The sequence below is a fragment of the Antennarius striatus genome, chromosome 8 (genome assembly GCF_040054535.1).
Source record: "Antennarius striatus isolate MH-2024 chromosome 8, ASM4005453v1, whole genome shotgun sequence".
NCBI classification, from domain to species: Eukaryota; Metazoa; Chordata; class Actinopteri; order Lophiiformes; family Antennariidae; genus Antennarius; species Antennarius striatus.
In genome coordinates this window covers 24,872,514-24,889,199 of record NC_090783.1, presented here as the reverse complement: position 1 = coordinate 24,889,199, position 16,686 = coordinate 24,872,514, and the positions used below count along the sequence as shown (strand labels likewise).

The 16,686-nt window shown below is 49.9% G+C and overlaps 2 protein-coding genes across 3 annotated transcripts; both read left to right on the top strand.

Annotated features, from left to right (window-relative positions):
* Window positions 1-57: 57 nt before the first annotated feature.
* On the top strand, window positions 58-4,401 carry nthl1 (nth-like DNA glycosylase 1). The gene is made up of 6 exons (XM_068321443.1): window positions 58-743; window positions 843-1,048; window positions 1,118-1,288; window positions 1,366-1,525; window positions 3,908-4,013; window positions 4,128-4,401. Exons 1-6 carry the CDS (start codon window positions 452-454, stop codon window positions 4,384-4,386), a joined length of 1,194 nt encoding a protein of 397 aa, XP_068177544.1. The 5' UTR covers window positions 58-451; the 3' UTR covers window positions 4,387-4,401.
* A 1,136-nt stretch (window positions 4,402-5,537) lies between these two features.
* On the top strand, window positions 5,538-13,642 carry LOC137600072 (Na(+)/H(+) exchange regulatory cofactor NHE-RF2). 2 transcript variants are annotated; one of them, XM_068321448.1, is made up of 6 exons: window positions 5,538-5,942; window positions 6,148-6,432; window positions 8,805-8,990; window positions 9,158-9,308; window positions 9,370-9,590; window positions 11,522-13,642. In XM_068321448.1, exons 1-6 carry the CDS (start codon window positions 5,739-5,741, stop codon window positions 11,678-11,680), a joined length of 1,206 nt encoding a protein of 401 aa, XP_068177549.1. In that variant the 5' UTR covers window positions 5,538-5,738; the 3' UTR covers window positions 11,681-13,642. The 2 variants fall into 2 exon arrangements, with proteins under 2 accessions (XP_068177549.1, XP_068177548.1); XM_068321447.1 differs by lacking the exon at window positions 8,805-8,990 and having other exon boundaries at window positions 9,445-9,590.
* The last annotated feature ends 3,044 nt before the right edge of the window (window positions 13,643-16,686 follow it).

Sequence of the window (16,686 nt, the reverse complement as noted above, 5' to 3'; positions counted from 1 at the left end):
GAAATGTTACCCAACCTTTAGCTAGCTAGCTAGTTAGCCAGCGTCAAGGAGTGGGCGCGTGACGCTGTTTCCGCTAGCTGTTTCCGCTAGCTGTTTCCGCTAGCTGTTTCCGCTAGCTGTTTCCGCTAGCTGGCTACACTAGCCGACTAGAAGCTGTTTTCTGATTGGAGCGACGAGCCGCGAGACTTCAGCTCTCCTCCGACAACAAACCCCGTGTGTCGCTGGGTGACTGACGCGCGTGTTCTCAGCCCGTCGCTGACGTCATATTGTCTTATAATGTCATGACGTCACTGTATTTGTACAATAAAACCGGCTGAAGAGACACCGGGTTACCATGGAGAGAGGAGAGGACTCCCAGGAAGAGCAGCAGTAAGTAGAAGCCAGGTGTGGAACACGCCCACACCTGGGGATTTAAACCAATCAGGAGCTCCGGGTGACCCTTGCTGAACGAATGACCATTTGGTGCAGCCTGCGTACCTGCTCCAGGTTTAAATCTGATTTTTTAAAACTCATCCTTGATCCACTGATGCTCAGACTGTACGACCCCGTGACCCGTGTCCTCGGCGGCGGCGCGCCGGTCGGTGCAGTCGTCACGTCCTCTCCGTACTTCAGTCACAGGTGTGTTTCTGCCCGCACACCTGCGGCGTCTCTCCGCTCCAAACTGACCCGGGGGCGCAGGAACCGGAACCCCGTTCCCTTTGCGGCGGTGAAGGTGGAGGAAGAGGAGGCCGGGGTGTCAGAGGGTAACGTCTGTGTGGCTGGAACCTGACCCTGAGTGGGCGTGGGGGGCTGGTGGACAGGTTGGTCCTCAGATGTGACGTTGTGTCCTCCTCCCCCTCCAGGTGCTCCCCCACCGCCTTCACGCAGCAGGAGACAGGTGAAGGTGGGATACGAGGATGGAGGAGCCCCTCTGGTGGGGGCAGAGCGCTGGGAGCCGGCGGCCTGGAGGCGGCAGCTGGGACACATCCGTGAGATGAGGAGCAGCCGGGACGCCCCCGTCGACACCATGGGGGCGGAGTCGTGCTACGACCCCGAGGCCCCTGCACACGTAGGCGTATTCCGCTGTGAGGTGTGACTCTTCCTGCTCGCTCACACTGACGGGGGGGCTGTCGCACAGGTGAGACGGTTCCAGGTGTTGGTGTCCCTCATGCTGTCCAGTCAGACGAGGGACCAGGTGACGGCGGCGGCGATGCAGAGGTTGCGAGCTCACGGCTGCACCGCTGAGAAGGTCCTCGCTACCGACGATGAAACGCTGGGAGCGCTCATCCGCCCCGTGGGCTTCTGGAGGGTAACGCCCACACTGCCTTCAAAGGCCCCGCCCCCTGCTCTCTTCTGCCATCCAGTTGTTTCTGTGGCTTCCTCCAGACCAAGGTGAAGTACCTGAAGAAGACGTCCGCCGTGCTGCAGGAGGAGTTTGGGGGGGACATCCCAGACTCCGTGAAGGGGCTGGTCCGCCTGCCGGGCGTCGGCCCGAAGATGGCTCACCTGGCAATGAACATCGCCTGGGACCGGGTGTCTGGAATCGGTGGGCCCCCTGCTCAAGTGTTTGGTGGTGATGCTTCATGAGTGTGTGGAAGAATCAGTCAATCAATCAATCAATCAATCAACCTTTATTTATAAGGCGCTAATTCATATCAGCGGACATTTCAAAGCACTTTAATAGACAGAACCCCACAGAACCCCACAGAACCCGACCTTAAGCAGGGAAGTCTCCGTACTGTAATTTGTTGTAAAACCTGATTGTTCTCTAACAGGTCGTCATTTAGCTGTTTGACCACTACGTTCTCTAGGACAGCGGTCCCCAACCTTTTTATCTCCGCGGACCGGTTTCATCTCAGACAATATTTTCACGGACCGGTCTTCATTTGCTGGATAATCGTTAATGACGCCAGGACAGCTGTAGTCTAATAATAAATCACCAGTGGTTTTATGTAAAATGTAGACATCAACAGACAATAAACAAACTTTTTTTCCTAAATTGATAATCAACATCTCTATTTCGTCTCTGTAAACGAAATAATTATAAGAAATAATTATAAGAAATAATTACATTAAAAACTCGATTGAACTGACTGCACTGATGAGGTTTATTTAGAAATTTCACGACTTACAATCAGTTCGTTCAATGCAGGAGAAATATTGATCATTTCCAATAGAAGGGTGAACAAGTCAATCAAATAATAGTAATTACAATAATGAGAATTAGTGGATGGGGACCACTGGTCTAGGGGTAACGGAGACAATGACCCCTGAGGTGTGTTCCATAGGTCTGCTCTACTCCAGTTTGGTTTGGTTTTCGGTCACAGCAGAAAATCGCTTCACAAAGACAGGAGGTTGGAAATGGAAGCAGGGTTTTCCATCCTTTTTGGGCGATCTCAGGATAATCTGCCTGGACTTTAATCCAGAACACTGGTGCGTTTATGGGCCTTCATTGTGTGTGTGTTGATGACCTGTCACGTGACCGAGACCCGTCAAGAGGGACAGACGCATGAATTAGTCAGTGCGTCATTCCACACAGACGTCACTTTTCAAATTTAACGTCTTTCAGACTCCGAAATAAATAAAACGGAAGTAAATAAGTTCTTCTTTCTGAGCGGCCCGGTACCAAATGACCCACGGACCGTGACTGGTCTGCGGCCCGGGGGTTGGGGACCACTGCTCTAGGATCTGAGACAGGAATGGCAGGTTAGACTTCGGCCTGTAGAGGAGGCATACATAACCTATTTTTAAGGATTGATTGATTATGGATAGTACAGGTTTATTTATTAATGGCAGAACCTCTTTGAGGAGCGTACGTGGAATTGTGTCTAATAGACAGGTGGTGGGTTTAGCAGAGGAAATTGAGTTTAAATCGGAGAGTTCCATTTGCTGAAAACACCCCAGGGTATTGCCAGAATTAGTCGATTCCTCTGCTAACTTGTTTAGCAGTACATAATGGATCTCATCTCTAAGATTTGTAATTTTGCTTTGAACAAACCTAAGAAAGTCATCATTAAAGGACTGGTAGGCTCCATACTGTTGTGTTTCTCAGTCAGCCTGGCTACTGTGCTGAAAAGAAACCGAGGGTGGTTTTTATTTTCCTCTATTAAAGTAGAGTAGTAAGTATTTCTACTTCTACCGAGAGCCTTCTTATATGACGTAAAGCTGTCTTTCCAGGTTGAATAAGCTAGGTCAGTTTTTGTCGATCGCCAGATTCTCTCCAGTCTGGGAGGGGCTGTTTAAGGTCGTGGACCGACAAGTTAAACCACGTGGCTGACCTTTACTGTTTTCTAATTTTTCTTTTTCTTTCTATGTCATCTAGAGTTGTTTTTAGGATGTTAGCCACACTGAGACATTTGATATTTAGGCTAGTACTGGAATAGGGGTCAGGGGAGCATCCTGACTCTAAGGATGAGGGAATTTTTACTTTAAATCTAGTTATTACCGAATCAGTGATTGATCTGGTCAAGATGGATTTATTCTGGGGGTTATTGTTAATTAGGGCAAAGTCAAACGTAACTAGGGAGTGATCTGACAAGAAGTAATTTTGTGGGAAAATAGTCAAGTGCCCCATATCTACACCGTGGGTAAGAATAAGATGGAGGGTGTGATGGTGTTTATGGGTAGGACCATCCACCACCTGTGAGAAGCCTAGAGAATCTAGCATAGACTTGAATCCAACACAGAAACTATCATTCACACTGTTGACATGAACATTGAAGTGTCTTATTACTATAACATCATCTTTGGTAGCAGCCAGATTAGATAGAAATTCAGAAAATTCTACCCGAAAAGAGGAATATGGTCCAGGAGGACGTCCCAAGCAGGATGAAACCGTCCCTCCTCATGAGACCAGGCCCGCCCCAGAAAGATCTCCAACCATCTATGAAGTGTTCTTTCCTCACCTGTGTGTTGTTGTCCTGTCCAGGGGTGGACACACATGTGCACCGCATCTCTGGTAGGCTGGGCTGGACCCAGAACCCCACCAAGAACCCGGAGGACACACGGAAAGCCCTGGAGGACTGGTTACCCAGGTAACGGCATGAGTCATCAATCATTAAGCCGTGATCTGTCGGGTGCACCTTTACGCCCACACACCCACACCTGACGTGTTGGAGTCTCACCCAGACGGTGTACTCGTCCTGCAGGGAGCTGTGGGGCCACATCAACTGGCTGCTGGTGGGGTTCGGGCAGCAGGTCTGTCTTCCCATCAACCCCCTGTGCTCAGTGTGTCTGAACCGGGACTGCTGTCCGTCTGCAGAGAAGTCTGGACACAGACCCCCCCCAGCGACCGGATCTCCTGCGAAGTCCCAGAGAAGGAAGCAGGAGCTGCAGTCCACGCTGATGCCCTCCACCCCCAAGGAAAGAGGCTTAAGAGGCAGGGGGGGTGGGGGGGGCTGGAGCTGAAGGCATGAACCTGATCTAATCAACGGTTCAAGGGTTTCTGTTTCACTGCTGACATAAAATAAAATTAGTTTGATGGTTTGTTCTCAATCTTTATTGCTGAATAAACGGGGAGATTGCAGTAACCCAGTTTTCCACTGGAGGGCGCAAGTCGCTGTGAAGGTGAACCCAAGCCTCGAACAGCTGTAGTGTTGATTCTAGACCGGGGGTCAAACTCATCTTCACTGAGGGCCACATCAGCACCACGGCTGTCCTCAAAGGGTCAGATGTAACTAATAAATGTAACTAAATGTAATGTAACTAGATAGATAGATAGATAGATAGATAGATAGATAGATAGATAGATACTTTAATGATCCCAAGGGAAATTCAGGAGTTATTAGACCCACAGAACTCCATCAATCAAGGATCAAACTATCAATCAATAAAGAAAAATAACATCAGACACAAGTTAGGACGTTAACTTTGTTCACAACGTTTAGTCAGAGTTAGAATGGGCTGAACTACTGCATTGTGGGAAATGACCTATTTGACCTATTGATTTTTAGACACTCTGACCTTTTATGCTCTGGCCTTGGGTTTGACACGTGTTCTAGATGTATGACGTCAGAACACCGCTTACCGTTTGTAGGACGTCACCTCTCACCGCGGGGGCTCCTCACGTTCCCCGGAGCACCGGAGGGGGGGCAGCTCTGTCCCCGAGCGGCCCCGACCCGAACCTCTGACACGGAGGTGGGGGTGTTTCCACCGGGACACACCGCGACCAGGTGATCGGTGCGTCACGAGCGTCAGGTGTGTCTAACGGCTCACGCGCGCCTCGGGATGAAGAGCTGAGGATGAGGAAACTTTTCAGGTGAATGTAACGCGGTACAAGTGGCCACTGGGGGGCGCTGTCGCCGCATAGCGGGGCGGTTCCCGGTTCGAGTCCAGCCCTGCGCGGGTCTGCGTCCCCCTCCCACCTCCACCAACACGCGCCTCAGGTGTATTGGCCCGTCCCTGATTGGCTCCAGCACCCCGTGACCCCCAGCAGCGGATGACGAGGACTCCCGGCGGTGCGCTGCGTCAGGCGCACATTGGTCAGGGGGCGGGGCTGCCGTTCACGCCTCCCCGGGCTCGCGGCGGCTCGGGTCGGACCTCAGGCGCGCGCCCGACAGACAAGGCGGATTGAAGTGTCGCGTGCCAGGAACGGTTTCCGTCCCGGTCCGGGACCAGACCCCCCCCCGGTGGTCCGGACGCGCCCTGGCCTTTAGGAGTCCCCGGTCCGGGTCTGGACTGGGTGACCGCTGGACTCGGACGGTCGAATCGCACGCGGCTCTGTGAGGGAACGCGCGCGGGGCTCCTGACTCCGCGTTGGGATGGAGGCGCGGAGACCGAGGCTCTGTTACCTGACCCGGGGGCGGCGCGGTTACGGGTTCCACCTGCACGGGGAGCGGAACCGAAGCGTGCAGGTGATCCGGAGGGTGGAGCCCGGGTCCCCGGCGGACCTGGCCGGGCTGCGACCGGGAGACCGGCTGGTGGAGGTGAACGGAGAGAACGTGGAAAACGAGACCCACCAACAGGTGAATGCGGCTCGCGCTCCAAACGATCAGTTCATACCTGTCCAACAAGTTTCTCCTCCGCCCGGGGGGAGGGGGGGTAAATGGGTCAGTGTAACGGGAATCAACGGGTGTCGTTTTCATTCTAGAGGTGCGGCCCGGTGCGCGGGAACAACAACTGCGCTAACGGGCCTAACCCCACCCCCACCCCCACCCCCACCCCCCGCAGGTGGTGAACCGCATCTGTGAGTTCCCGCACCGCACCAGGCTGCTGGTGACGGACCGGGACACCGACAGCTTCCTCCGGGGCCGCGGCCTGGCCTGCACCGAGGGCCTGGCGGTGGAGATGGGGACCCTCTGCCCCCGCCACTCACCGGCAGCCCCCCGACCCGCGGGGAACTCACCTGTGTCCATCCAACAGGTCCTCTCACGTGCCACAGACACGCCCCCGCTCACAATCACACCAGAGGTCGAGAGACCCCCGGTGACGTCACGATTAGTGACAGACACGGAGGTAAGGGGGGGTTTAAAAAAGTGGGTCTGAGCAATGGCAGCGTTCACCTCTGTAAAAAATATCACCCCCTCTGTAACCACTACACCTGTAGTCACCTGTAGTCACCTGTAGTCACCTGCAGTCACCTGCAGTCACCTGTAGTCACCTGCAGTCACCTGTAGTCACCTGTAGTCACCTGCAGTCACCTGTAGTCACCTGTAGTCACCTGCAGTCACCTGCAGTCACCTGTAGTCACCTGTAGTCACCTGCAGTCACCTGCAGTCACCTGTAGTCACCTGTAGTCACCTGCAGTCACCTGTAGTCACCTGTAGTCACCTGTAGTCACCTGCAGTCACCTGTAGTCACCTGTAGTCACCTGTAGTCACCTGCAGTCACCTGCAGTCACCTGTAGTCACCTGTAGTCACCTGCAGTCACCTGTAGTCACCTGTAGTCACCTGCAGTCACCTGCAGTCACCTGCAGTCACCTGTAGTCACCTGTAGTCACCTGCAGTCACCTGCAGTCACCTGTAGTCACCTGCAGTCACCTGTAGTCACCTGTAGTCACCTGCAGTCACCTGCAGCTGATGTTCAGGCTGACTGAGTATAGCTCACCTTTACAATTCACTGGTGATGAGACAGGACTGAGAACATCTGTTCACATCTGATCTCGTTGGATTCATCCAGTCCGACCAGCAGCAGCTGAACAGGAACTGTTCAAACAGGAGCTGCTTCATGCTTCCTCTGACTCTTCGTCAGGTGTTAGCATCTGAGCTACAGGCAGAAGCAGATCAGAGTCTGCTTCCATCCCAGCAGACTAACTGTCTGCTGGGATGGAAGGGCACCCAGCAGCTACGGGACCAGCTGAAGTGAACGTAGTGTTGAACCATCAGGCTGTTCACAGAGCAGGTATTGTTGTCTTTATGTGTTCATGTTGAGCACCGTCTCACTCTCTGGCGGCGAACACCTGAGACCCAGGACACCTGAGACCCATCCACACCTGAGACCCAGCCACACCTGAGACCCATCCACACCTGAGACCCATCCACACCTGAGACCCATCCACACCTGAGACCCAGGACACCTGAGACCCATCCACACCTGAGACCCAGCCACACCTGAGACCCATCCACACCTGAGACCCATCCACACCTGAGACCCAGCCACACCTGAGACCCATCCACACCTGAGACCCATCCACACCTGAGACCCATCCACACCTGAGACCCATCCACACCTGAGACCCAGGACACCTGAGACCCATCCACACCTGAGACCCATCCACACCTGAGACCCATCCACACCTGAGACCCATCCACACCTGAGACCCATCCACACCTGAGACCCAGCCACACCTGAGACCCAGCCACACCTGAGACCCATCCACACCTGAGACCCATCCACACCTGAGACCCATCCACACCTGAGACCCATCCACACCTGAGACCCAGCCACACCTGAGACCCAGCCACACCTGAGACCCATCCACACCTGAGACCCATCCACACCTGAGACCCATCCACACCTGAGACCCATCCACACCTGAGACCCATCCACACCTGAGACCCAGCCACACCTGAGACCCATCCACACCTGAGACCCAGCCACACCTGAGACCCAGCCACACCTGAGACCCAGTCGAGTTCTTTGATCTGCAGCGTCTGAATTGACAGGAAACACAAAGGCTTCAGTCTCTGAACGTCTGAGAAGTAAAACTTCAGCAAAAGTTGAGCTCAGTGTTTGGGCTGCAAACACAGAACCAGGGTATAAATACAGGCAGAGCTGCCCCGCCAATGAGCACACCTCAAGCAGCAGGTACACGTCACCTGGACACGCCCACATCAGCTGACCGTCTCCTTTATAGCAGAGGGTTCAAAATCTAACGCTGGATGTCAGATTCATGAGAACTCCTGAGAACTAAAGGAGTCCTCAGGACTCCATTGTACCTTAAGACCAGTTATAACTTCCTAATACTGACATTAATGTCCAGTTATACCCCAATACCAGTTACAAGTGTTACTGACATTAATGAATGATTATACCCTAATACAAGTTATAAATACTGACATTAATGACTGATTATATCCTAATACCAGTTATAACTGTTACTCATACTGATATTATTAACCTATTATACCCTAATTTGTTATAACTATTAGTAATACTGACTTAATCGTCAGCTGACACACACACACACACACAGATGTATTTGATGTAGAGCTGTGGGGCGGAGCCACATAATGGAGCTGTGGGTGCAGCTCAGGGTTCGGTGCACAAGGGCACGTGGGCAGCGCTCAGGAGGTGATCCGGTCACCCTCCAGACTCTGGTCCACGCCGGACCGAAACCGATCCAAACGTTTGCTAGTAGATGAAGACTAGCTTTCACTCACTGCAGGTCCCGCCCTCAGCTGAGCTTTCAGGTGAGCTCCGCCCCCGCCTCTGTCACCTGGTTAGGGGGCAGCAGCGCTACGGCTTCAACCTGCACAGCGACAAGGTGAAACGGGGGCAGTTTGTGGGCTCAGTGGACCGCGGCTCGGGTGCAGAGGGCGGAGCCATCAGGCCTGGAGACAGACTGGTGGAGGTGGGTAGGAGGGGGACCCCCCCAACAGGCTCTGTGGGGAGGGACATGTAGCACCTGTACAGGTGTGTTTAGAGCCACCTGGATGACATCATGTGTGCAGGAGGAAACAGGTGAGACATGATGAACCCTCCTCCACCTCTCCTCCTCTCTCCTGTTGTCCCCCCCAGGTGGACGGGGTGAACATCGAGGGGCGGGGCCACTCTGAGGTGGTGGCTCTCATCAGGGCGGGGGAAGGGGGACTGCAGCTCCTTGTTGACCAGGAGACGGATGAACTCTTCCAGGGACTGGGGATGACCCCCACCACCAGTGATGTCAAAGGTCACACACACACACACACACAGTTCTGTTTGCAGAAGGTCTTGTGTGTTAACTCCCACAGAGGTCGTCGTGGATGGTCCCACTCCAGAAAGCGCCCCCGCCACCCCACCTCCGACCTCTGACCCCTCCATTACAGAGCCCCCAATCACGAATGTCGCTGTGACAGACCCCTCCCTCACAGAATCATCTCCGCAAACGCGAGCCAATGGGAGTTCGGCATCTCAGTCCTCCAGAAGCTCAACAAGCCAATCAGAATTCAGCAGCTCAGACGTGAGCATCCAGGTGAGGGGGGGCTGTGGTTTACACCGTGTGTGTGTGTGTGTGTAACACCGTGTGTGTAACACCGCGTGTGTGTGTGTGTGTGTGTGTGTAACACCGTGTGTGTAACACCGTGTTTGTGTGTGTGTAACACCGTGTGTGTGTGTGTGTGTGTAACACCGTGTGTGTGTGTGTGTAACACCGTGTGTGTAACACCGTGTGTTTGTGTGTGTGTGTAACACCGTGTGTGTGTGTGTGTTTGTGTGTGTGTAACACCGTGTGTGTGTGTGTGTGTGTAACACCGTGTGTGTGTGTGTGTGTGTAACACCGTGTGTGTAACACCGTGTGTTTGTGTGTGTGTGTAACACCGTGTGTGTGTGTGTGTTTGTGTGTGTGTAACACCGTGTGTGTGTGTGTGTGTGTGTGTGTAACACCGTGTGTGTGTGTGTGTGTGTGTGTGTAACACCGTGTGTGTAACACCGCGTGTGTGTGTGTGTGTGTGTGTGTAACACCGTGTGTGTAACACCGTGTTTGTGTGTGTGTAACACCGTGTGTGTGTGTGTGTGTGTAACACCGTGTGTGTGTGTGTGTAACACCGTGTGTGTAACACCGTTTGTTTGTGTGTGTGTGTAACACCGTGTGTGTGTGTGTGTTTGTGTGTGTGTAACACCGTGTGTGTGTGTGTGTGTGTAACACCGTGTGTGTGTGTGTGTGTGTAACACCGTGTGTGTAACACCGTGTGTTTGTGTGTGTGTGTAACACCGTGTGTGTGTGTTTGTGTGTGTGTAACACCGTGTGTGTGTGTGTGTGTGTGTGTGTAACACCGTGTGTGTGTGTGTGTGTGTGTGTGTAACACCGTGTGTGTGTGTTTGTGTGTGTGTAACACCGTGTGTGTGTGTGTGTGTGTGTTTGTGTGTGTGTAACACCGTGTGTGTGTGTGTGTTTGTGTGTGTGTAACACCGTGTGTGTGTGTGTGTGTGTTTGTGTGTGTGTAACACCGTGTGTGTGTGTGTGTGTGTGTAACACCGTGTGTGTGTGTGTAACACCGTGTTTGTGTGTGTGTGTTTGTGTGTGTGTAACACCGTGTGTGTGTGTGTGTGTAACACCGTGTGTGTGTAACACCTTGTGTGTGTGTGTGTGTGTGTGTGTGTGTGTGTGTGTGTAACACCGTGTGTGTGTGTGTGTGTGTGTTTGTGTGTGTAACACCGTGTGTGTGTGTGTGTTTGTGTGTGTGTAACACCGTGTGTGTGTGTGTGTGTGTTTGTGTGTGTGTAACACCGTGTGTGTGTGTGTGTGTGTGTGTGTGTGTAACACCGTGTGTGTGTGTGTGTGTAACACCGTGTGTGTGTGTTTGTGTGTGTGTGTTTGTGTGTGTGTAACACCGTGTGTGTGTGTGTGTGTAACACCGTGTGTGTGTAACACCTTGTGTGTGTGTGTGTGTGTGTGTGTGTGTGTGTGTGTGTGTGTGTAACACCGTGTGTGTGTGTTTGTGTGTGTGTAACACCGTGTGTGTGTGTGTGTGTGTGTTTGTGTGTGTGTAACACCGTGTGTGTGTGTGTGTGTGTGTGTGTGTAACACCGTGTGTGTGTGTGTGTGTAACACCGTGTGTGTGTGTGTGTTTGTGTGTGTAACACCGTGTGTGTTTGTGTGTGTAACACCGTGTGTGTGTGTGTGTGTGTGTGTGTAACACCGTGTGTGTGTGTAACACCGTGTGTGTGTGTGTTTGTGTGTGTAACACCGTGTGTGTGTGTGTGTGTGTGTGTAACAACGTGTGTGTGTGTTTGTGTGTGTAACAACATGTGTGTGTGTTTAACACCATGTTTGTGTGTGTGTGCAACACTGTGTGTGTGTGTTTGTGTGTAACACCGTGTGTGTTTGTGTGTGTGTAACACCGTGTGTGTGTGTGTGTAACACTGTGTGTATGTGTGTGTGTGTAACACCGTGTGTGTGTGCAGGTCCCTGATGAGGACAGGTGTGTGTCGGACTCCTTCATGGACGGCCTGCGTCTGAGTCCTACAGCTGCTGAGGCGAGACACCTGGTGGCCAGACGCACCAAGAGGACAGCGTCCCCTATGGACTGGGCTACCAAACACCAGCTCTTCATCAACCTCTGACAAGGATCTAAAAGATGAAGACGAGGAGGAGGAAGAGGAATATTCCTGGAGAGAAACTGAAAACATTCATAGAAGTTATTTGTTCAGATGAAAACTTTTTGTCTTGTCTGCATGTTTTCTCATGTCTAACCCCACAGAAGGGTGTCGAGCTTTTATCAGATCAATGCTTATTTTAGTCTTGCATCAAAATCTTTTATACATTTTAATGCGTGCATGTGACCGTCACCACTCCTCTCTGGGAACTAAATTGTCAGTCTTTATTAGAATGTCCTATTGTGAGCCAGAGAGGGGGGTGCTGCACCTCTGTGAGGTAAGGGGGGGCAAAAGGAAACGGAGAGGAAACACAGGGTGGTGGATAGACAGTCAGTGCTGTTGGAGTGAAAAAGGTTTGGGCTGTTTTATCATATCTTAAAACTGATGTCTCAACACCAACGTTATAAAACACCAGACTAGTGGAGGTCTGTAGAATAGACCACCAGAGGAGACCAGTGTGGGAGGGAGACAGAAGCCCTGAGATGGGTGTGATGACTGAAGAGAGACTCAACAAGTTCTGATGGACCCAACGGTTCTCTGGACTCGACAGGAGCTGGTAAACCCTGAACCAACATGCATATGTGATGAAACCAACACCCAGAGAGGCTACTAGAACCCAACAGGGCCACACTAGCTGAGTACCCCCAACCCCGGGCAGCCAGGGGCAGCCAGAAGCCATCACCCGAGGAGCCACTTGGGGGCGCCAAGATAGACCCAGAGACCAGAGGAGGCAGTGGCTGTCACCACTAAGGGGCACAGGAAAGCCCAGGGGCACGGGGCAAGGAGGTTGACCCGCCAACCCACCCCCAACCTATCAGATCAATCATTATCATTAGCACAGACAGTAAGATTATATTCAGGAACATCTCGTGTCAGAGTGGAGACATTCACTTAGAAAGCTACAGATGTATTTTAAAGATCTAGCAAACCAGTTTTCTAAAAATGATGCCAATTGGTTTTTTTCGGGCAGCACATATTTTCTCAAGTGAAATGTGATCAATGTGGAGATTCAGCCAATGGGTGATGTTTAGGGCTCTCTTATCTTTCCAATTGACCAAAATGATTTTTTTTGACAATGACAAGAGCTACAAGTGTGGGCTGTAACTGAGCGTGAGGTAGAGCCATTTCTGTTAGATCAACAATTAGGCAGATGTTTGGAGATTGTGGAATCCTGCAGTCCAATATACACAATGTACACGCTTCTTCACCTCTTTTCCACACTCTCCATTGCTCTGGACTGTTGAACCTAAGTACTTCAAATCCTCCACCTTCTTGATCTCTTCTCCCTGTACCCTCACTCTTCCACTTGGGTCCCTCTCATTCACACACATGTACTCTGTCTTACTGCGGCTAACCTTCATTCCTCTCCTTTCCAGGACAAACCTCCACCTCTCTAGCTTCTCCTCCACCTGTTCCCTGCTCTCACTGCAGATCACAATGTCATCTGCAAACATCATAGTCCATGGAGATTCCTGTCTGACCTCGTCTGTCAGCCTGTCCATCACCATAGCAACAAGAAGGGGCTCAGAGCTGATCCCTGATGCAGTCCCACCTCCACCTTGAACTCCTCTGTCACACCTACACACACCTCACCACTGTCTTACAGTCCTCATACATGTCCTGCACCGCTCTAACATACTTCTCTGCCACTCCAGACTTCCTCATACAATACCACAGTTCCTCTCTGGGCACCCTGTCATCAGCTTTCTCCAGATCTACAAAAACACAATGCAGCTCCCTCTGGCCTTCTCTGTACTTCTCTATCAACATCCTCAACGCAAATACTGCATCTGTAGTACTCTTTTTTGGCATGAAACCATACTGCTGCTCACAAATGTTCACTTCTGCCCTCAGTCTAGCTTCAACCTGAGAGCAGATACCTTTAATATTTGGGTTTTGATGTATTGCTACTGGTAGTGGTTCAATAAATATTGCAAATAATAGGGGAGACAGAGGACATCCCTATCTGGTTCCCTTTTCTAAAGTGAAATTTTGGGAAATCATCCCATTAGTTGTGACTGTGACCCGTGAGTTATACAGGGTTGATACCCACTAGATAAATGACTCATCAGAGCCAAATTTATGGAGCAATGAGAAAAGTCCAATTAACTTTGTCAAAGGCTTTTTCACCAAGTGACAAAACAATTGCTTTCCTGTTATAGCATTGCGTCAAGCTAATCCGATTCAAAGTTGAAGTCAAAGTCAGCTTTATTGTCAAGTGTACCATATATGCACGACATACAGCATAGATGAAATTACAGTCCTCTGACCCACGGTAGACAGTACAACAGACAGTACAACAAACAGTACAACAGACAGTACAACAAACAGTACAACAGACAGTACAACAGACAGTACAACAAACAGTACAACAGACAGTACAACAAACAGTACAACAGACAGTACAACAGACAGTACAACAAACAGTACAACAGACAGTACAACAGACAGTACAACAGACAGTACAACAGACAGTACAACAAACAGTACAACAGACAGTACAACAAACAGTACAACAGACAGTACAACAGACAGTACAACAGGCAGTACAACAAACAGTACAACAGGCAGTACAACAGACAGTACAACAAACAGTACAACAGACAGTACAACAGACAGTACAACAAACAGTACAACAGACAGTACAACAGACAGTACAACAGGCAGTACAACAAACAGTACAACAGGCAGTACAACAAACAGTACAACAGGCAGTACAACAAACAGTACAACAAACAGTACAACAGGCAGTACAACAGACAGTACAACAGACAGTACAACAGACAGTACAACAAACAGTACAACAGGCAGTACAACAAACAGTACAACAAACAGTACAACAGACAGTACAACAAACAGTACAACAGGCAGTACAACAAACAGTACAACAGGCAGTACAACAGACAGTACAACAAACAGTACAACAGGCAGTACAACAAACAGTACAACAGACAGTACAACAGGCAGTACAACAAACAGTACAACAGGCAGTACAACAAACAGTACAACAGGCAGTACAACAAACAGTACAACAAACAGTACAACAGGCAGTACAACAGACAGTACAACAGACAGTACAACAGACAGTACAACAAACAGTACAACAGGCAGTACAACAAACAGTACAACAAACAGTACAACAGACAGTACAACAGGCAGTACAACAAACAGTACAACAGGCAGTACAACAAACAGTACAACAGGCAGTACAACAGACAGTACAACAAACAGTACAACAGGCAGTACAACAAACAGTACAACAAACAGTACAACAGACAGTACAACAGACAGTACAACAGACAGTACAACAAACAGTACAACAGGCAGTACAACAAACAGTACAACAGGCAGTACAACCAACAGTACAACAGACAGTACAACAGGCAGTACAACAAACAGTACAACAGGCAGTACAACAGACAGTACAACAGGCAGTACAACAAACAGTACAACAGACAGTACAACAGGCAGTACAACACACAGTACAACAGGCAGTACAACAAACAGTACAACAGGCAGTACAACAGACAGTACAACAAACAGTACAACAGGCAGTACAACAAACAGTACAACAGACAGTACAACAGGCAGTACAACAAACAGTACAACAGGCAGTACAACAAACAGTACAACAGGCAGTACAACAAACAGTACAACAAACAGTACAACAGGCAGTACAACAGACAGTACAACAGACAGTACAACAGACAGTACAACAAACAGTACAACAGGCAGTACAACAAACAGTACAACAAACAGTACAACAGACAGTACAACAGGCAGTACAACAAACAGTACAACAGGCAGTACAACAAACAGTACAACAGGCAGTACAACAGACAGTACAACAAACAGTACAACAGGCAGTACAACAAACAGTACAACAAACAGTACAACAGACAGTACAACAGACAGTACAACAGACAGTACAACAAACAGTACAACAGGCAGTACAACAAACAGTACAACAGGCAGTACAACCAACAGTACAACAGACAGTACAACAGGCAGTACAACAAACAGTACAACAGGCAGTACAACAGACAGTACAACAGGCAGTACAACAAACAGTACAACAGACAGTACAACAGGCAGTACAACACACAGTACAACAGGCAGTACAACAGACAGTACAACAGACAGTACAACAGGCAGTACAACAAACAGTACAACAGGCAGTACAACAAACAGTACAACAGACAGTACAACAGGCAGTACAACAAACAGTACAACAGGCAGTACAACAAACAGTACAACAGACAGTACAACAGGCAGTACAACAAACAGTACAACAGACAGTACAACAGGCAGTACAACAAACAGTACAACAGGCAGTACAACAAACAGTACAACAAACAGTACAACAGACAGTACAACAGACAGTACAACAGACAGTACAACAAACAGTACAACAGGCAGTACAACAAACAGTACAACAGGCAGTACAACCAACAGTACAACAGACAGTACAACAGGCAGTACAACAAACAGTACAACAGGCAGTACAACAGACAGTACAACAGGCAGTACAACAAACAGTACAACAGACAGTACAACAGGCAGTACAACACACAGTACAACAGGCAGTACAACAAACAGTACAACAGGCAGTACAACAGACAGTACAACAAACAGTACAACAGGCAGTACAACAAACAGTACAACAGACAGTACAACAGGCAGTACAACAAACAGTACAACAGGCAGTACAACAAACAGTACAACAGGCAGTACAACAAACAGTACAACAAACAGTACAACAGGCAGTACAACAGACAGTACAACAGACAGTACAACAGACAGTACAACAAACAGTACAACAGGCAGTACAACAAACAGTACAACAAACAGTACAACAGACAGTACAACAGGCAGTACAACAAACAGTACAACAGGCAGTACAACAAACAGTACAACAGGCAGTACAACAGACAGTACAACAAACAGTACAACAGGCAGTACAACAAACAGTA